The 22,404-nt window shown below is 39.2% G+C and overlaps 1 protein-coding gene across 1 annotated transcript; it reads left to right on the top strand.

The window, feature by feature from the left end:
- Positions 1–722: 722 nt before the first annotated feature.
- On the top strand, positions 723–19,348 carry PPP1CC (protein phosphatase 1 catalytic subunit gamma). Its single transcript, XM_062590111.1, has 7 exons — positions 723–923; positions 11,603–11,734; positions 12,984–13,214; positions 15,658–15,762; positions 16,662–16,885; positions 17,407–17,541; positions 17,983–19,348. Exons 1-7 carry the CDS (start codon positions 869–871, stop codon positions 18,070–18,072), a joined length of 972 nt encoding a protein of 323 aa, XP_062446095.1. The 5' UTR covers positions 723–868; the 3' UTR covers positions 18,073–19,348.
- Positions 19,349–22,404: the final 3,056 nt, after the last annotated feature.

The raw sequence follows: 22,404 nt of genomic DNA on the forward strand, positions 1-22,404 counted from the left end.
AGGCGAGGCGCCTTCTTCGCCCCGACCGTCCCCTCCGAAGGGCCCGATCCCGCCTTCCAGAAGCGGTATTCCCGATATTCCCGATATTCCCGATAAATCCCCGCGCCCCCAGGACAGAGCCTCCCGGGCCAGGAGCCGGCCGAGCCTCCACCCCACGTCCCGCAGCGTTAGCGGGAGCGAGGCGGGCTCGGCGCACCGCCAGACGGGCCGGATGGAGGCACTTCCAGCACAGACACGAGGACGGGAAGGTTCCTCTGGAACTGCGCGGCCAGCTCCCCGCTCGGAGCGGTTCGGCCAAGCGCACAGGCCAAACCGGCCCCGCGGCACGCCGAGGCTGCGAGGCCGCCGCCGCTCCACCGCCCTCCGGAACCGCAGCTCCGCTCCGGCCCCACGGCGGTGATAAACCCGGCTCCCCGCGGGGCGCGGGGCAGGGCTGAGCCCCGCGCGGGAGCCGCCGCGCGAAGCGCCCGCGGGACTATTTCACCCCCCCCCCCCCAACACACACACACACACCCCTCGGTCCTCGGCGGCGGAGGGAGCCCGCGCGTGCGGGGCGCCGCGGCTCCCCGCCCGCCTCCGCGCGCTTCCCGCGCGGCCTATAAAGGGCTTCCGGTGAGCCGCCTCGCGCTCAGAGTATCCGTGCGCCGGCCGAGCTCGCTGAGGAGACGGCGGCCATTTTGTTCAGTGCTGGGGCTCTGTTGAGAGCGGCGGCTGAGGGGGGCGGGGAGGGACGGAGAGAGCGAGGGAAGAAGGAGTGCGGGGAGGCGAGAAGGAAGGGAAAAGGCGAGAGGGAGAGAGACCGAGGAGAGAAGTCGGGCCCGGCCAAGCAGCGAGCGGGGGGAGGGTTCCGCCCGGCCGCTGAGAGGCGATGGCGGATATAGACAAGCTCAACATCGACAGCATCATCCAACGGCTGCTGGAGGGTGAGGGTCGGGGCGCGGGGGAAGCCTGGGGCGGGCGGGGAGGGGGCGGAGGCCGAGCCGGTGCCCGCGAGCCCGGCGGCGCGGCGCCTCCTTGAGCCCCCCGCAGCCTCCGCCGGGCTCGGGGCGCCCAAAATGGAGGGGCGCCGAGGCGCTTTGTCTTGCCGGGCGCCTCTGCCCTGCAGCCCCAACTGCTCCCCTGGCCCTCGTGTCCGCCGAGCTGTCCTTCCCCTCCCCTGTGTCCTCCCGGTGCAGTGCCGAGACCTACCGGCTGCCCCCCTCCTCTTTCCCTGTAGCTCTGAGGCGATGCTTGGCTTAGTAATATTTTCGTAGCGGAGTGTTTAAAAACCTGAAGGTTTAACTTTCCTTAGCTGCACACGGGGTTTGGCTTTAGCTGGGGCTGCGGAAATTAAAGCTTCCCACGTTTAATGAGTCTGTCGAGGCAGCTTTTCAGAAAGTCGTCAGGGGACTTACTCGGGTTCAGGGTATCGTGTTTTTAGCATTGATTAACCGCATGTATTGATACCACTATTGGACTTCACGTCTTAACTCACAGCGTATAGTGGCATTTAAAATGTGAATTGCAAGTTGGGTTTTGCTCTTTTTCAGACAGTATTTGGAAGGGCTTGTTGTCCTTTATTGCTAGTGCTTTGGGTTGAAAAGAGTTGCACGGAGTCCAAAATCAGAGGAAAATCTAGCTTATCGCAGGAGGTATCTTCAGCATCTTCCCTTTGGTTGTGAGGGTCGGCATCAGGTTAGAATTGTCGGCTAATTTTTCCTAAGGCAAAAGGTTTAAAAGCAACCAATGACAAATACTCTTCCTGGCATCAAGAAAGCTTATAGTTATTTAGAGAAGGAAACTAGACTGATCCAGCCTCATTTCTAGTGTCTCAAGGCAGGCATCTCATCTGGATTTATGCTTGAAGAGCTTGATCGGGGGGTTAACTTCCTGTGTTTGGCACAAAGTCATCTAAAATTTTGATGAGACAAATAGTGAAGAAATACCTTTAGCACTCTCCAACTGCTTTTCTTGTAAAATTTCACACAGTGTAATGCCCTGGATAATGAAAGGCAAAGCAAAGGGACAATAGTGCTGCTATAAAATTGGTTGGGGCTACAAATCCAGTAGGTGTATTCTGGGATTATTCAACTAGAATGAATAAAAATAAATACTGTTTTTTCTCTGAGCTGTTTTAGATTTTGCTTGTTGCCAGTTCAAACTCTCCTGGTTTGAATTGTTTGGAGGCTTCTGTTTGTAATTTAGACTAGTATTTTCCTGATGCTCCAGTACACTTTGTAGGTGTCAGGTCCTGTGTGGTACGTGCTTGGTGACATATTAATACATTCTTCATTTTATTGCAAATGTTAATTATAATTTTACTTGATTTGCTCTTATGTAATTAATGTAATTTTCTCAAAGCACAATTTACTAATATCGAAGACTTGAAATAAGTCTAAAAAAAGGTCTGAGTAATTTGGATGATTTCTCTTGTTCAGAGTTTCAAAAAGTAGTAAGATGTATTATATCAATATGTTAAATCCTTACTTGTCTTATATCCATATCCTGCATTGAGGAGATGAGTGCTTGTGAATTAGGCTTCAGAAGGTTCACTAACAAGATCTTCGAGATAGCTATGTAACAAAAGATGTTACCTAAGGTTGTGTCAGCTGTCAGAACTGAAAGAATTTCTTGACTTAATTGAGATTCTTACTGAAGTGGCAATAATAAGTGTTAATAACCCATGCCATATTTAGACCTATGTATTTTTTTATATTGCTTAAAAATGTGTGTTGTAAGGCATCATATGCCTTTCTCAGAAAATAATGGTTTAGCCTTGATAATTTTTTAAACTCTTTTCAGAAAGATCAAAATGATACTGCATTGGAGCAAGTGCTGCATTTTTGCCAGACTGCTAAATTGTGTGAATTTCTGTGCAAAAGCCATTCTCTCTGTAGTTGTTTAAAATGTACTTCTTGACTCATCTTTTTCCTGAGATGATTAAGGTACAGCTAGGTAGGTGACAAGACTGATCTAAAGGGCAGCTCTGCATGGTATCAAATGAAAAAAGAAAAAAGAATCCAAAGGATGTGTAAGGGGTTTTTTAATCCTTTATTGATTTGGACTAAACATGAGAAATTTAAGACATTTCTATGTAGTGTAGTGTTCTCTTTCAGTGCAGTTTTAGTAGAATTGCATAATGTTCAGTTACATAAAAGTTTGGTATGTCTCAACCCAGAATGCTACTTCAATTGATACCCTTTTCAGGCTGGATTCTGCACTGATTCAAATGATAGTCAATGACACACACTACAAAAACTCCTGTAGTAACCAGCTGACTCTAATTGCCTGAATCTTTGTTCAGGGTTTATTTTTTAAACCAGTTTGGTATTTCATTATGCCTGTCTTTAAACTGTGTACTTAAATATTTTTATAACAATTATTTCAGGTGATTTTGCTAATAAAATGTAGAGGGTATGAACAGGTAATGTGGCAGTATTCCCTTCTTCCTTTTTAAAGGTAACAAAACCAGTATCGTGGAGATACTTCATGAAGTATTTCAAATCAGTAAGAAAATACATTGAAGCAAGTATTTGTATTTTATACTATGCCTTGGTATTGTACCCAGAGAATTAACACAGGTAGTGAATTTAGTCTAATTGTCCAGGTGGAGTGAAGTGGTTAAATGGTAAATAATAAATTACCCTAGTTTTTAATATAGAGTATTAATAATGTATTTGTGAGGGAGTTTTACTTATTTTCTATCCTGACATCTCCTCATATAAAAATTGAGGCAATTCTTCTGATCAAATCATATTATTCTTACTTTTTCCCCAAATAGTTGCTACATCCTGTCCCTATTAGGCTATTTAGCTGAAATTACTAGATTATTTTTTAAAAGGCTTTGAAGTATCCATTTGGCTTCTCAGGCTAAGGCAAATATTTAGAGAGTCTTTATTTCTCCAAATGTTTATAGTACAGAGCCGTTTGGTATTGAAATGTCACAAGAAAACATTTTTTCAGTGACATTGTTCTCAACCTTGGAGAGCAGTTTGATGAAAACATTGAATATAGTGATCTTTTTTTTGTTGTTGTTGTGATTGAACCTATGTTTTGTTTGCCTTATTCCTTTGCTAATGAGGGTTATGTTCTAGTAGAACACTTTCAGGAGAACAGTTTGAGTAACTTTGTCACTTTTAGTTACTTTCCTAGCAATGATTTTTCACAAGAACAAGACTTTCAAGAGTATAGTAAATAACAACATGCTGCTTTGAGTATTGAAATGCTTCCTAATTGTCTTTGATAGAGAATAAAGGCTGAAATATAATAGAAGCAGCTCACTTTACTGAGGTATAGGAAGGGACAAACTTGAGGGCAAATTATCTTTCTCGTGGAAGGAGTATTGTGGGCAGTAACAGCTTTTAAAATTAGTAGTTCTGAGCTTGCAGCTGTGTATGTCTGTTAAATCAAAACTGCCAGTAGACAAGAAAAATGCTAGCAAAGCTCCCTATAAGATCAAAAACTAGGGATATCTCTGTAGTCACGAAAAGGCTTCCAGGAAATGGCAGAATTCCTGCTCTGCTCCAGGCAAAGTATCTGTGAAAAGAAATCTCAAGATTCCCTGAGCATGAGCATGGTTTCCTTTCTGTTTCATGTCAGATGTTGTTTCTATAACTTGAGCCCCCTAACTGCTTCCTTTGTCTACTGTGTTGGCAGCTCTTCACACAGATAATGTAAATAGGATCTGGTTTGAAAGTGAAGCTCATAGTAACATGAGTCTGAAATGCACTAATCTTATCATAACAAGGTAAAATAATGCAATTTCAAGATACTTTGGTGGAACCCAGGTTGAAGTATGTCTCAAATCTTTTCTACATGAGAGCTCCTGCAATTGCTGTTAAGGGAGAACTATAGGCAATGAATGGAGGCTACTATGGATAAAGCTGTGTAAGGAATGGTAGCCTTTCTGAAAACTGGACTGTTGCTTAGTGCACTAAAATTGGCAAAAGACTAAATCCTCAAACTTTCTTGTTTATACACTCATTGATTTCTGTTTCTGGTAAGTGTGTTGTATAGCTGTCAAGGAGATACTCTCTGATTTGCTTTAAATGGGGAGGGAGGATCTTCCAGTTACTAAAAACTGTTGAGCAGAAGAATATGGATATAAACTTTTGCTGGCAACAGAGAAAACCATTTCTTACCTATGCACCCTGTTTCGGGGGTGTTTTTTAACATCTTTTAGGTTACTGCAAGCCTGTGGGATTTTTCTGGTCTGTTTCGTAGACAGAGACAGGTTCTCTGGAACTTGGTCAGATTTCACTCTGAGGGTTGGGGTACTGTGATCTAGTTGCTTATAGAACAGCAGCACTTGCTAACTTCGAATCACTTAGTTTTCAGTAGCTTATAGCTTAGTTAATTGTTTCCTACTGCGTGGTTTCTAATAATGGAAATGGGAACTCTGCATATGGAAGACAAGGATTAAATTCCTATCACTGCTGCGGATTCAGATAAGTCAGTTAAATTCTGCCTTTGTTACCTAATCAGTGAAGTGTTGACATTTGTCACCTCTGAGTAGCTGGATTGGTGTGACTGAGTTCAGTACATAGCTGTCTCCAGTGTGGAAGTATTTTACAGGATGAAAATTTGCAGTCATGCAAAATCTTCTCTTTGATAAAGCTTTCTGTAAACTTTTGTCATACTAAAAAGAGTAGACTAGAACTTTTTCATACAGAGGCTTGGGCACTAAGGAGTTGCATTTCAGCTTCAGTTTTGCACTGAAATGATCTGATCAAAGTTGGTAGTGCCTGAAGTAAACTAAAACCTTTTTTGCATCAATCAAGTTATTTATTCCCTTTGTGTCAACGGTGCAAAACTGAATGTGAACCTGTCACAAGGAACTGTTAAAAACAAGATGAAAACAACCTGCAATATTTTTGGAAATGTCTTTAAGGTTGCAGGCATCTTAACATAAAATATATGATAAAGTTGAGGAAGACTTGCTTAATAAGCTAAAATGAGATGAGCTGCTGATAGACTATTTTATTTAAAGCATTTTCTGTGCAGCAACTCGAGTCTAGCACTTGAGTTGACAGCATTTTAATTGCTTGTTTTAACATAGTGTTAAAGGAAAATGAGGCATTTGGACCACTGAAATTTCTAATATTTTTGAATAAACGGTGGAAGAATAAACTCTTTCCTGAGTATCCCTCCCTTTCATATTCCCCTTGAATGAGCTAATACACTCTTATTTTTATAAAAGCATCTGCCTTCATTAAATGATTATCTAGCAGACACTGAATATTGGCAAATGCTAGCAGTGGTGTGCCATACAGTCTGTTTTACTGTCTTCTGTGCTAGAACCCACAGTTCTTGACATAGCCTTCGCAAAGAAATGTGTAGAAGCTGTCCTAGACTTAATGGAGTTGAACTTCCTGGCAGCTGCAGCTGTCCTTTGGTACTTCTGTTTACTTGCCCCAAAACGGACAGGGGGTGCAGTTTTCTCTCTTGTTGCTTTTACTTCCCTTTCCCCCTCTGCTGGACTACTGTGGTACTGCATTCATTTTAGAGTAGTTACCTGTTGTTGCTTTCTAGTAGTCTTCCTTTTGTCTTGGAATGTGCAATATTAATTTTAACAGTAGGGATCTGTTTGTTTACCTTTTTGGACAGGCTGTGAGGAGTTGTTGAATTTTGTAACTCGAAAAACCAATCAGGTCTGGAGTAGCACAGAGCGAAGAGAAGTGTATGTGAAGGTGTCATTGTCTCAAAAGCTATGACTTGGGGCCAGTCTGAAAGTATGAGAAATGAAAAGCGCTAAAATGTGAATCTTAAAGCTTAAGCTGGGCACCAGATGTATTGCTCTTCCTTGGCATCCTAGGCTGGTTCCACAGCCCATATCTGTAGAAGCTGTAAGGTTTCCTAGTTCAGTGTGTGACTTGGAAGAGTATCTGAGCAGAGGTCTGGACACCAGAGAGTGGTCTTTTCTGTAGTCTTTGAAACCGATGGAGAGCTTATTTTCCAAAACTCTTCATACTTGTACAGTGGAGAGTATTTTACTTGTTAGAAGAGGACCACTTAGACTGGACACTTTAGTTCCAAGCTCTCAGAAAATGATTTTTAAAGTGCATCTCTGCGTAAAAGAGGGGATGTTATTGTCTGGAAATACCTCAACAGTATGTTGAGGCAGATATAAATGTTTGAAGTGGACTCTTTTCTCAACTGATGAAATTTTAGCTTATTCAGCTGTCCCAGATTATTTTTTAAGCATTAAAAGAACAAATGTTTATGTACAGGACTGTTGAGCTGCCTTTTGGACTTTATGATCAAGCTGCCAATTAATATTGCATTGTCTAATCTCAGTACAAGCTGCCTTGTTTTGGTCCGAAGCAGAGAACATAAACTGTAAACACAACATATTTCTCAGTGTGTTATTTTCACCCTTCTTAGCGGGACTAAGTCTTGAAGGCTTAATCAGAGAAACCTCTTAAGGATTCATTGAGACTGAATATCTTGCATTTCCTTGCCAGCTCTTTCATCATGGATGAGAGAATCCTACACTAAAAATACAGATTTTTTCAAGCCAACATGCAGTTCTGCTGCAAATTTGATTCTTCTGAAGCCAAAAATAATCTTTCTAGTTTCTCAGGATGTAGGTCAATGTTAGAAGAAATTGAACACTAATTTTTTTGTTGCTGATTCTGTGTTGGACAGTAGTGTTCAAAATGTCATTGGCAGACAGTATGTTACAGAACTGAAACAAATTTTCCTATTTTTCTATCCTTCTGACATCTGTGCCATTGAGTTTATATAAACTTCTGGCAACAAGCGTCATTTCATCCTGTCAAGGTTTCCTACAACCAAGTGACTAAAGCTGCAGAAGACTGTACTGTTTCAATGAAAATATATCAAACCTGTGAAACTTTTATCTGAGGCAGTCAGTTTTCAGATTTTCATTAAATCCTTAGCAAAAGTGAATGTATTTGCTTTATTCCTAAGCATTAGTGACTCAGTGCATAGCATATATTTTGTATTTTTTTAATACTTTTTAATTTACGAATGTGAGATAAAGGGTTTGATTATAGTAGTTTTCTAACGAGCAAATCATGGGAAGTTGTATTTTTTGCCTTCTCAAAAACATCTAAGCACGAGTACATGAATTTATCTCCAAAAGCAGAGATGAGCTGTAATATTACAGTCAGGAAAAACCTAATATTTATATTTCAGTTGACTGATCACTTTTTTTCTATAAACTTCTGCTCTTTGTTGCTTCTGGATGTTTGGCATTTTGAGCAACTTGCTTATTGCTCAGGAAGTGTTTGGAAAATTCCTCTGTGGCTGAGAAGCTTCATGCATGATAAACTGCTGTGACAAAGATCTGACTTTCATTTATATGCTTCATTACTTCAGATATTTTAATGGAAGACTTGAAGTTTAGTGGTAATTCTGGTGTGCCCATGTAATGTCAGTGCTGAGTGATAATACATAGGTAGTGAATAATATGGGAGCATACACTGCTTGAATGATAGCATTGTTAAAGCTGTGACTCTTGACCAACAATTAAGTTAATGTCACTGTTGGTATACATTGTAATTTGGATCAAAGGTCAGTTTTGAAAATTGCCTGAAGAAAGGTTATGTGTTTTCGGGCATTGTCAGTGATTCTCTAGTACGGACAACACTAGAATGACTAGGATCTATGGGGCGTGAGTCAGTATGCAGTAAAGAATTGTGTTGGTAAGTGCTAACTGTTTGGGTCCAAATGACACTTGATTTTATTGATGGATATTATATGATCACTACTTTTTCTTAGTCCAGATAAGACACGTGCACACTGGTTGTACAGTGTCCTCTGATTTTCATCAGAGGCTTACACAGAGGTAGAAACATCTTATGCTAATGAGAAATTGTAATCCCTTTGGAACTCAACAGTTTTCTTCCTAAAGCCTCTTTCCCCCTGTTTTTTCCTATTGCAATTTTTGATTTTGTGTACTGTGAGATCCACAGGGGCATTTCAGAGACTACTGAATCATCTGTAGCTTTCAGATTTCTCACTGTGAGATTAACAGTAGCAAGGGAATTAGCCTGAAATAATATTTAAAGGGGTTTGGGCTTATTGCTCACTTTTTTTTTTTTAAACTAAAGACCAAGTTTTGGGGGGTAAGACCTTAGGTTCTTTAGTCTCAATGCCATGCAGTTCATACATAGTAAGTGGTTAAAATAAATGACACCCGCTAGTATAGTAATGTTGTTTGTCAGAGTGGTTCCAGATGTTTGAGGCTGAAGTTCTGAGATCATTCTGCCTTTATGTGGCTGAACCAATGGGTTATATTGTAGAAGACTACTGTCATGCTGTGATTTTACTCAAATTTGCTATAAGGTTTTTACTTTAGTCTTATCAGTACTCCGTGTCATCACTGGTTTTGACACCAGATAGTATTTTGTAAGGTTTTCCAGTAAAGGCACAGTATTAATTTTTCATTATTTAATGTTATCCTAACCCTGATAAATAACATGGTCACTGCTTTTCTGCTATTGCATGCAGTTTAGCCCTGGTTATGGAATGGCTGCCGTACAAATGTCCTTTGTCTGCATAACAGAAACAGGAGGAGGTGAGAGGTGATCAGATAAATGGAAGGAGAACTGTACTGGTGACAGTACAAACTTGTTCAGGCCAAGTTGGGATCCTTAGTGTCCAGACTAGGAAAGACTGAGGTAACGGTAGTTCTGAGTTTCTGTGGGTTTTGAAGCATTAGCAGGTTTTAAAGAGAGCCAACCATTCTGCATTGTATTGCAGTACAAGGGACAAGGAGGCTGACAGGGAGGGAGGAAATGAAGGATAAAGAAAAAAGCAAGACAAGGTCTGAGGCTGGGAGCTAGGTCTCAGTCTTGTTTTTTTCTTATGTTCAAAGGGAATGGTAAGAAGAGAAAAGATGGAGAAGTGATAAAGAAAAAGCAGTACAGATGAGTTTTGCTGGGTTCCCTGTCGAAGCAATAAATGAAACAGCTTAGTTTAAATGGCCAAAAATCTGGAATGTTTTCTTAAATACAGGCATAATTTTCCTCTTGATAAAAATATTTTAGTTTTGAGACAGTCAAGCTCCCTCTGTATTAAAACTCAGGCTTTTCAAAGTATTAATGATGTTAATGACTCCCTTATCAGCCTTGTTGTAGGCTTTATCAGCTTGATTCAATTTTGATACGTTCAAAATTTTTCCTGAAGAGGACTCAAAATGGCTATGTTTAGAGTTATTTTGGCAGCATGCCTAACAAACAAGGTCTGCTGATATTATATGCATCTTTTTCTGAGCTTCTGTCAGAGGGTTCTTCTAGGTTTCTAACTTTGAATCCTAATTTTGCCTGTAAACAGAACTGACTAGGAAAGAATAGTTCTGCCATTGGTGCTGGCCCCCTTTTCTCTCAAGCTCACTTTTTTTCCCTCTCAGCTTTCCCCTTTTCATTTTCCTTGGCTATGCAAACATTGATTTGACACACATAAGAAGCTGGAAATCCTGATAGGATGTACAGAAACCTTCTAAAACAAATGTAGTCACGGAACTACTAAAACCTGTGACCTGTAATTAGAATGAAACTTTCGATTTTATAAGTTATGTGGTTTGGATCTGTCTTCACTTAAATGGGGGCATATTGTTTTCTTAGTGATGAATTTTGGAGCTAACTTGATTTGTTTACTTTTCGGCTTACTTGTGACCTAATTGCTTTAACTATACTGACATAGTCAAAAGTAACCTCATGGTGGCTGTGAAGTAACAGGCATCCTAGTATTTGTATGGCTATGCCCACATAAAAAATAGTATGTTTGTGACAGTTCAAACATATTTTAAGTGTTCATAGTAGTTTTGAGGAGACTTTTGCAGTCATAGACTCCATTATAATAGAAAACTTAGATTTTAAAAGAAAGCAGTGCAGTAAGATTCTGCAGAACGAGACGGAAAAATAAAGGTTGTCTTCTACGTGTCTCTTAATATCTTGTATTTGAAAAATCAGCCTCTTGGATTGATTCTCTTGTAATTCATTCAAAATACTTGGTAGCAATATTTTTGATACCCTTTTGTCAATTAGGCTGCTCATTCTGAAGAGCTATTATGATGTTCTGATCAGAAGATATGTTTCCTTATGTATAGGTTTGACTTCTCAGTTGTAGGTTTTTTTCAGTGTTTGCTAGCTGGGGTGTAAAATGGGACACTACAGCATTTATTGGCAAGGTGATTTTGTTTATTTAGGAACTGCTTTGGCTGGCAGGGTTACGTGGTAGTTTAGGGAAGCTTGCACTTTTGAACCATGCTGTCCGTGATTAAACAGGCCACTCCATTTTTCTCAGGTTCAGACAGCTTTACCTGAGAACAAATGCTCAACTCTTTTGAAAAGCACAGTCACATTATCCAAGATGTGTTTTATAACTAAATTAGCGCTAAAGTGAATCTATTTAAAATGTGAAATTTAATGGAGAAAATACCAAGTGAAGAGTTCTGTTAGATGGAACTTAATGTACAATTGAAACAGAACATGATACGCTTTTTCTGGTAATATGGTAGTTCAGTTTCAGGGTGACAAACTGATATTATCTGTTATCTTCTCATTTTATATTACAATGGCATTTACTCAAATTCTTAGATTAACACTAGGGATATTATTGATTTGGGTAACTGACTTCTGACTTCTTCTAACAGTGAGAGGATCAAAACCAGGTAAAAATGTCCAACTTCAGGAGAATGAAATTAGAGGACTGTGCTTGAAATCCAGAGAAATCTTTCTCAGTCAGCCTATTCTACTAGAACTTGAAGCTCCACTTAAAATATGTGGTGAGTAACGTGATTTTGATTTGATGCTTGGGTTTGGGGTTTTTTGGTTGGATGCGGACATACTGGGAGGAGAATGAATGCAAGGTGCTACTTCTTGACAGGTGAATTAATAAATGATTGTAGCAAAAGGGAAAATAAATCCATACTGGATCCTTCAGGGGAAAAAAAAGAGGTGGTAACAAACACAAGATTTGGGGCAGGGATCAAAAACCCAAAACCAAAAGTAGCTGGTCCAGTTTTGCCAAGTCTGTTGGGAAAGGAATTCAGGCAGTGTTTTGGAAAGTAATTCTTATACAGATGAAATAATGTTCAATCTAGTCATGGCTGAACAAAGAGAAGCAAAGGAGAACCAAAATAGTTTTATTATAGCTGCTATTCAAAGAGTTAGTTGAACAGTAATTTAACAAAATTTTACAAAGTCCCGCTAGAAACTTCAGATTCTATACCTTTTTCTAGCACTGACTTTTGTGGTTTGGCTTGAGTAAACTTATGCACAGCAATGTTAGTTTTGCACACACGTACATGTCTAAATATGCTAAAATAATGAAAAATCAAAATAAGACCCAATAAACGCAATTTTTAAAAGCTTCCAGCTAACAGTATTTTGTTCTGCTCTAACACACAGGATTTGCTTCAAATTGAAGCAGCTTGTTTGATATTTATATTATGTGGTAATTCAAAACATGATTTAGTATTATCCTTACCAGAAACAAACATGATTCAAAATAAAAGCAGAAATACCAGTTTTACCTTTGAGCCAATGAAATAGCTAGAATTTGAATTACTGAGTGTTTTAAGGAAAATATAAATGGTACAGAGAAAAGCATATATTCAGAGTAGTCTGTTTCCTGTTAGCATCACTAATGCTATGTGGAGGTATCAAGAATAAAGGTTCTTATCTTATAGCCATTAGTCAAGTGAAGGACTTAACTGGATGCTGGATTTTAATTTGAATATGTAGAATTGACTTCTTGGGGTTTTGGCTTGATTTACACACGTGGATGTTTTTAAGTAGCTACATGCTTGCTCTTAGTGCAGTTAATTTTTGTCCTATTAGGTGTCAGACTTCTGAATGTGATAGTTTTGCATGCTCTAAGATAAACTACATAATTTTTAAATAGGTTGTAAGCAATATGCAACTGCATGCTTTTCTGGTTTCTGAAGTTCCATTTGTTTGCTCTTTCTCTAGAATTAATCAAATAATGTAGCTAAGTGTAACTTACGTGCCATTTGTGAATGCTTTTCCTAGGTGATATCCATGGACAATACTATGACCTGCTTCGACTCTTTGAGTACGGAGGCTTTCCACCAGAAAGCAACTACTTATTTCTTGGTGATTATGTTGACAGAGGAAAACAATCTTTAGAAACAATTTGTCTCTTATTGGCCTACAAAATCAAATATCCAGAGAATTTTTTCCTCCTTAGAGGGAACCATGAATGTGCCAGTATCAATAGAATTTATGGATTTTATGATGAATGTAAGTAACTAATATGTGCGTATTTTTTGAGACTTAGAAAGCAGGCTAGCAGGTTCTTGATGCTTCCCAGTCTTCCAGTATTAGAACACTCTATCTTAACTTGCAGTTACCTTCGCAATATTCAGAGAAATCTGTCCTTCAAGTGATCCTGTTGTATTCTGGTCCTTACCATACCTAGCAAAAGTGTGCAAAATGGAGATTTTAATTAGCTACTATTTTTATTGCTACATATTGTTAAAGTTTTTATGGTTAGATCATCAGATGAGAGAATCTTACTTGTGAAGACTTACTTCACAAGTACTTTGCAGTTCACTTCTGTTTCTTTAACCTGAGCTAAAATTATGCTAATGTATACTTGCATTATAACTTAATTAGGCGAATGGACTGTTTTTTATTGTGGTTATCTTACGGTGCTTGCGGTCTGATTGAGACCCGTAACTTTGTAATGTAAGAATACTAAAAAAGCTTGCTGTTTTCTGGGGGACCTGAAACTGAATGCAATTCTGCTGTATCATGCCCTGTCGCTTAGGCCAAAAAAAATCTCCCTCCTTTTCATAAGCTGGGCAAAACATTTGTGAAACCTTCAATACTGACATATCTTATAGCTTTCAAAGATCTTCCCACTGCTTCCATACTTGAAAAGTTGTGAATGTTTTTAGAGAATCCAAAATGACCTTTGTATTCTTTAGGAAACACCAAATGTTGTTAAGATTTCAGGTTACTAAGTTTTACTGCAGGCTTAAACCAGCTGAACTTTTTTGGTATCCTCTCATATCCTTTCAGAGACAGTTTGGAGAGCTTCACCATATGAGTCCTCTAACCGTCCTATGGAGTTCATCTTTGAATTCTTCAGAATTAAGCTTAGATGGTTCATAGGCTTTTTAGTGTCATCTGGAGATAGGTGAATTTCATCCTTTGTTAATGTGTCTCAGTCTCCAAATTAATTTGTCAGTTTTCAGCATCAGTAATGCTCTGCAAGGAAATGCACTTCAGACCAAAGTAGACATAAGTAACGTAGTGAGACATGGTAATTCCCAGTTTGTTATAGCAAATAACTCTCTTGTTAAGTTCAAACAACTTTGTATAGACTGGTGATAAGGATTTGGTGATTATACATGCTTTTTGCAGAGAAGAGTTGATAAATGAGTGTTCTTGTAATACTGGAGGTATATGGGCTGTTCTCTGTTACTAATAAATTGAAGACTTGATCTGTCAAATCTTTATTCTCATAGTACACATTAGAGAAAATGCTAAATAAGCTTTTTTTTTTTTTTACATTGAGGGTGTTTTTAATTATTGAACATTTCTGATCATGGTGGAAAGTGTTTTATTATAGAAGTTTGGGGATGTTAATCACTGCAAGATTATAGACTGGAGTATTGCAACTTTGCTATCTTCTGCTGCAGTTTTGAGTGATGTGTGTTTGGCTTGAAGACCAGATACTGGCTTGTTCAGTAGGTGGCTTCTGCTGTAAAAGTTGTTGTTACTTGAACCACCAGTGCACTAGCTTTTTAATTAAGAAATTTGCTTTTATTTGGGGCTATGAGCACTCCTTTTGAACAAACTTAGTGTTGCTGTGCTGTTAACTTACTAGTTCTGTCACTACAGAATGCATTAAGATCTATTGTGATGAAGGAAACTATACATAAATCTTACCATAATATAAGAAGTGTTATGTCTAGTTGTGTTGTAAAGTAGACGTGTATGCTTATATGTTTCAAAGGATGTGGCTTAAATCCAAGTACTGTGGAGGAGATTAATCCGTTACATTAATTGCGCACTGAGCATTCTCGCAGCTTCTGTCATGGGACATACTTAGCTTGTAGCTTACAAGATGTACTCTCCGTGTCTGACTCTGCTCTTTCAACAGTGAAACAAAGATATGTGGTGTTTCAGAATTGACTCCTCAGAGATTAATCACAGACTTAGTCACATCTGAAATGCATTCAGGGTTCATTTCTGTTGGGATAGTCCCTTGGAAAGTAAAGCTGTAGCAGTTTCATTATTCAGTCCTGTTTCTTAGCCTAGAGAGACCTTATCTGGTAAAGTACTAGCAGAATTTTAAAGGAAAAATGATTTCGAAGAAATGCTCTCTTCTACTGAAGAAAGCAGCAAATGACGATTTTCTGAAATTGATTAGATTCTCTAAGGAATAATCTTCCACAGCAAGGTTGAGGCTGGAGAGTCTGTCCTCTGAAAGTAGAATGCAAGTTTTAATCAGACTTGTACCACTGAGAACCACATTAGAGCTGTGTTTCTTTCCTCTCTGTGAGAGCTTGCAACTTTCTTGGAAGTAATAAAGGTAAATAAGGTAAATGGTGTATAGGTGTTATTGCTAACCTTTTGCAAAAATTGGTAAAACTAAGGTGGCCATATTAGATTGTTCGTAATTAGTGTTAGAAAAGTGTATTTACTTTTTTTCTTCCCCAAAATGTCTTTCTAGGTAAGAGAAGATACAATATTAAGCTGTGGAAAACCTTCACAGACTGTTTTAATTGTTTACCAATTGCAGCTATTGTGGATGAGAAAATATTTTGTTGTCATGGAGGTGGGTAATGTTTCTCTAGTTGATACTTGAGAGGCTCTAGTATTGTGGTATAAATCATGGCTAATTCATGTTTACATTGTGCTCTTTCACTGTTAGAAAACTTTTGATTTTTTTTGACCTTTTTGAAGCTCTGAAGGGTTTGTTTTTTCGTCTGCCTTGGTTTCGTGTATGAGGTAGGGTTGAGCTAGATTACAAAGTTTCACAAATCGTTGGGCTGGTGGTTTTGTAACTTCAGATACAATCAGCTTTTTTTAACTAATTTTTTTTACGTGTTAAATAAGGTCTCTTCAAGTAAAGACTCCTCACAGTCTTTATAGAATTACGACACCTAAGAGATTTATGTAAATTCTGAAAATGATGTATTTTGGAGTTCTCTTGGTAGAAATTGGGTCTGTTATGCTGTGTGTTACTTGCTTTATATAACTTTTATAGTAGTGAAATATATATTGCTGTGCAAATGATAAACGTTTAAAAGTTGTCCAGGAAGACATTAGTGAAAAATAGTGGACTCTTATTTGGGGTTGTATATTATCTTACTAGACCTGATGTATAAAATAGACATGTACTATGATTTCTAGTATTAATGCCTCTATTACTTAACAGCACTTTTAACAGATACTTGCAAATCATTACAACGAGATTTTTGTAGTCCTGTAAAATGTGAAAATGGCTTTGCTTATCTTGTGCTCAGTATGTCTTCTAAATAATGACTCCTTCAGTTGCAAAAGCTTTGAAGCAAATGCTAGATTAAAAAAGTCTGTTAACATTGCCACTGAACTACATAAAATTGCAATAATGAATCACTTTAGATATCGAGTTATTTTTGTCTCAATGTGTCAATGTTACAGAACAAAGTTGGAATAAAATGTGATTTGCTTGTATGTCTTGACTTTGAACAGGCTTGTCACCAGACCTTCAGTCAATGGAACAGATAAGACGAATTATGCGCCCCACTGATGTACCAGACCAAGGTCTTCTTTGTGATCTCTTATGGTCTGATCCTGACAAAGATGTCTTAGGATGGGGTGAAAATGACAGAGGAGTGTCCTTCACATTTGGTGCAGAAGTGGTTGCTAAATTTCTCCATAAACATGATTTGGATCTCATATGTAGAGCTCATCAGGTATTTTAAATTTAATGCTTTTAACTGTACAGTAGTTTAGGTTGGAAGGGACATGAGGTGGTCATTTGGTCCACCCCTACTCATGCTCTGTGCAGGGTAAACATAAGCGTCAAAGTTGTTCAGTACCTTGTCTGCTCAAGGATCGCTTTTACTGCCTTTCTGGGCAACTTTTTCCAGTGTTTAATAACCCTTGTTATGATTTTTTTTCTTAATACATAAGCTGTTGCTCTGGCTCTTGCACAAGATTATCTTGAACCAAGCAGAATCCTGTTGTGTTTGCTGCTAATGGACCATGTGCTGAAGTGGATTCTGTGATTGTTTTTCATGTTTCGGTGTAAAAGTTTGAAACTTCTGCTGCTTAGATCTAGCCAACTTTTCACTACTGGCTGTGTTAGTGATGCTGTAACCAATTTTTCCTGAGCTGTATGTGCTGACTTGGGTTTGTATCATTTGAGACTTGTTGCTTTGCTCATTGTGGAAAGGAGTTTTGCAGTTTAATACTTTGGCTTTTCTCTTTAAAGGTTGTTGAAGATGGATATGAATTTTTTGCAAAAAGGCAATTGGTAACTCTATTTTCTGCCCCAAATTACTGTGGAGAATTTGATAATGCGGGTGCCATGATGAGTGTGGATGAAACTCTAATGTGTTCCTTTCAGGTATTGTATCTTATGATTTTTACTTCCTAGTTAGTGTAGTCGCAGTAACCTTTTATATCTGTAAAGATCTGTTTGTACCAGTAGAATGTAAGTTGAAAACAGCAAATGCAAAGTGTGACTACACTAACAAAAGCAAAAATGTAGATAGAACTGTTTTCTCTCCAGGTACGTTTAAAAATGTGGTAAGTATCTGCTGATGTGAGTAGATGAACTGTTTTACCCAGAATTAAATCATGCAAGTAAAGCATTCAGCGTTTTCCTGCTTTCATTGGCATAAGATCTCAGATTAGCTGCTCTAAGCTCATAGCTGAGTAGGAGAGGTACTTACTTCTTGGTAAGTTTGACTTGTCCAGATGACCTGTACATTGGCCTTTATTAGAAAATGAATTGTAAGACTCAGTGTAAGAAAGCTTTTTCTTAGTGACTGAACTGTCTTTTCAGATTTTGAAACCTGCAGAGAAAAAGAAGCCCAATGCTAGCAGACCTGTAACGCCTCCCAGGGGTATGATCACAAAACAAGCGAAGAAATAGTCAATTTGGCACTGCCTTATTGGGACTTGTAATATAGTATATAACCTCCATTTTTAAAACTGTAATGTGTACTGTTCAGCTTGCTCAAAATAGATAATGTGTTTGTGGTTTTCCTTTTGATTGATGAATGGCATTTGCTGGTTGTAACAGCAAATGAAAGACTTTTCTCCCTCCCAGGAAAAGAGTTTTAAAAGCTTTCCTTTTGTTGGTGTTAAAGCTGTACACTCCACAGCATCTTATGTCATTATGGGTAATTGTACAACTGACTTTTTGAATCTGTACAATGAGTAGTGTAAATGCTTGTTTTCTTCTTTAGGATCTAAAGAGGGCACTAGTGTGCTGTGAGATTAGAAATTTGTTACTGTCAGAAATTACATACTGTTTATACAAACCACTGTGAACTTTTTTTTACGTTAAAATTTGTTTTAAAGGGATTGCTTTTCTTTTAATGTCTCGTCATGTACACATTAGTTTTATTGCTGTCAACGTTAGGAATAACAATCTTGCCAGCATCACTGGTATGATGTATATTTAATTAAAACACACATCCCTCTCCATATACTTTAAATGACAATTAAAGCCATTATTTTACACGTTTGTCTCTCTCTTTCCTGAAGCCAAAGTTTGCTTAGAAAACTGTATGTATATGACCCATCACAATGAGTTGGCAGGGCTTTCTGTTTATGCCTTCCTCTTGGAGATATAAGGAAGTCTTGACTTGAAATAGCAAGTAGAAATGCTGTGCTGTTTGTTCTATTAACGGTAAAAGTAAATACTTTTTTGTACAATCTCCGTATGTTCTATTTGAGTGGACCTTTTTACAATTGCATCAGTCCTGTGACACTGGAAGTTACGGAAATGGTTCTAGATCTGCCTGAGCGGTTTTGTGCATTTTGGCCTCAAGACTTTGTTTTACAAAGAAGCATAGAAACTAGCGTAATAAGCCAACCAGAGGAGATAATCTTGATCACCAGTTTATACAAATCTCTCGCAGTATCTTGTTTTTAAAAAAACTGTTAATCTTTTTTGAACAGATAACAGTGTACAGTACCATGTAGTGAAAAATCACTTATTAAATGAAGAAATTGTTAAATCTTCTCAGTGTCAGTTTATCACAACATACACACTACTGCTATCAGAACACCTGACTTAGATAAATAAATTCTTCTGGAAACCCACAGATTCTTGGTTTGGTCTTGTCTAAGCTACAAACACTGGATGTATGCTTTGTTTAATCCAATTTGAAGCTTTATTAAAGACAGCCTTTGAAAATGCAGGCACCTTCCTGTCAAATGTGGTGAGGGCTCAGGTGTTGTGCTACTGGACTACTTCATGTCTTGACATGGTTCTTCTACAAAGCAAAACTTTACATTTCAGCAATTGCAAGTGTTTGTGTCTAAACTACCGTTTTTTTTTCACAGCTCTGTGATCAGGATAGTTAGAGACCAAGAATTTTTTTAAAACTTTTGTAAGAGCAGTGGTTCCGAGGTGTATGCATGCATGTTCATCTCTGGTCTTTGTCATTTTGCAGTGTTACACCATGGTTTGCACCCCTGGCCTTAAAAGCCAGGTTCTACAGCTGTTACATTTTTCCCTTTTAAATAAACCCAGTGTTCTTGAATCTGCCCCCAGTTGGCACATTTGCAGCCTGAAATTTAGCCTTGTATTTTCAGTGAGTTTTACCTAGAATAAAGGTACTAGTTTCTTGGGATCATTTATATAGTCATAATTAAGGACAAGACCCATTTCCAGAAGTGTTGAATATGTAAATCCTTGGCAAAGAAAGAAATGTCAGTAAATTTTTCAACTGTCCAAACCTCACAACTGCTGTCCATTACTTTAGCAGAACTTTGTAACCTACTTTAGTTTAGTGTATACAGTTGAAGGAAATACATAGGGTGGAGTGCAAACTGTGGAACCGTTCGCTGTCTTGCCCTTGACAAGAATATAATGTTGGGTATATATTCCTTCATCTCTGCCTCTTCTCACATATGCTGTGTGGAAAATACTGCAGGAGTTTTAGAAGTTGAAGTTGTTTGGTCAGTATTACCAACCTGTTTTAAAACTGCTGCAGTAATGAACTTCTGGTGGGTGATGGAGCTTGCTTATTGAAGAAAATTCTGTCACTGCAATATTTGGCTCAGATAAATCACTAGCTCTGTTCTAGCCTCCTGCTTACCAGATGCATTTTCCTTTAGTTTCTCTTCTATTGAGTGTTTTTTTTTTTTTTTTTTCCCTCTCCATAAAGGTAATTAAGCTACTACTTGGTAAATTTTGGTGAGGCCACATCACATTTTGGGGGGGAGAGGAAGAGTGGTTTATAGCCTTACAGTTTTTTATTATTATTATTATTACCTGTGTCTCTTATTGATCCAGTTAATAACAGAACACAGGGAACCAATTTTTATTGGATGTATCTGAAGGAATGCGTTCCTCCCTCTTCGTGAGAGTAGGCATTAGCTCACCAGCCGCTTGACGTGTTGCACCTTTTTCCTCAGCCTTGTTTTTCCCCCTGCAAACGTATCCTCAGTGACGCACGCCCCCAGAAGGGGCTGTGTTTTCTGCATGGCTGCATTCCAGTATGGTGTTTCAAATGTCTTGGGCTTACCAGCTGCTCTGGAGCAGGAAAGTCACGGCGCAACAGCGGAGATGCGAAAGGCACCTCTCCCACTGGCTTGAGGCAGGAAGACAGGCTAATGGATCTGGTTATGGGTTATGATCAAATGTTCCGAGGTATACATGATGTTTTATGCCTGTTACTCGGGACAGCTGTTGTGGTTGGGTTTTTGATCAGCGGAGGGAGAGAGGCACAGCAGCTGCAGACTTTTCCTATTGTTTTTTCATAATGATGCGTGTATGAAGATCTAGTTTGCACAACAGATTAATAAAATAGTATGTAAACCTTTACCGAGGCCCTTCTTGTGACTTATTCACCTTTTATCTTTGTGTTAGCACTTTTCCTATTGGAAATTTTCATTAACTTAAGAGGGGAGCAAAGCAGTCAGTTTTACCAATGGCAATCCTTACACTAACATGCGCAGCAAAGGGACAGTTTTCTCCAAGTAGTAACTGGTAGGAGATACTGACTATACCAAGAGTATCCCTACTACTTTGCAAACTGCAGCAGGAACCTTCTGAAGGTCACCACAACAATAGCAGGAAAGTTGTAGTAAACCCAAGTTCTCCTGAATTCTCATCTTGTGCCTTCTGCAGGATTCCACAGTCTTTGGTTTCATGTATGTTATAAAAGAGTGCTAACTAATAACACTTCATTTGGATATTATTCTAGATAAGGGTATGTTTCTCTAACCAAGTGCCATGAGTCTTGTTCACCATTTAGTTCTGCAAAGACTATTTTTTTCAGTACGTGACATCTTTAGTTGTTTCTAGCACTCTTTAAGATTTGTCAGCACTGCAGTGGCTTTCAGTCCTAGGCTGTTGAGAGAAGCTGCAGTGATTTAAAACCAAGAACAAAACATTAATTTTGCTTGCAGTGTAAGTTGGACCAAATCCCCAAAGGTATTTAGGTGGCTTCTATGGGAAGATACAAGAGATCTAAGGATGAGAGTCCCTTGATGTATGTGCATGCGTATTATGCACTTCAGGCCTGAGTTTGAACAATACTAATTGCTGAACGAGAACTGAATCTAGCAAAGAGCCTGTGGGAGGCACGGCATCAGGCCGCTGTTCGTTGCCCAGCCTTGGATCCCCACAGCCGACGTGCCCAGGTCACAGCAAGGCTTCAGAAGGGGCAAGAGGCCTCTTCTGCCTTTTGCACCACCCCGTTGGCTCCCAAGGCACCGTGTAAAGCAGCTCGTATGCCAAGCTGTGGCTTGCAGTGTGATACAAAGCATATTTTCCTTCAGAATTTTCCAGTCCACTTTAATTTGAGGCAGCCATTCATTGATAAAGCCATCCATTGCTCTTTCAAAGCAGTTAGGTTTTCTACCCTTCTTGCTTGTATTGGAAAGAGAGGTTTGAGCATCAGCATTAGAAAATGTCTTTCTGGTCTCGTGTTCTCGTGGACATTTGTGTTTTTTGTTTGTTTTTTAAGGAAGCTCTTTCTCTTGGCGAGATGTAGTCTGATCTCTTCATTCCACTGGCTGATTTTTATCGCTGTTCAGCTTCGAACGCCGTTGCCCAGCACCGATACTCAGTGTTACCAGCCCCTTACACGATGCAGTTTGTAACTGCTGGGGGCCCAGACTCAAGACTCATGAAGCTGGAAGGCCGATACCTACCCCAGGTCCTAGCCCCCAGGGCACAGGGGCTGCTTCTCGTGGTCCCGAGGGCTGGGTGCGGTGCTGAGGGTGGACCTGCACCCGTGGCGCT

Source organism: Rhea pennata, chromosome 17 (genome assembly GCF_028389875.1).
Source record: "Rhea pennata isolate bPtePen1 chromosome 17, bPtePen1.pri, whole genome shotgun sequence".
Lineage (NCBI taxonomy): Eukaryota > Metazoa > Chordata > Aves > Rheiformes > Rheidae > Rhea > Rhea pennata.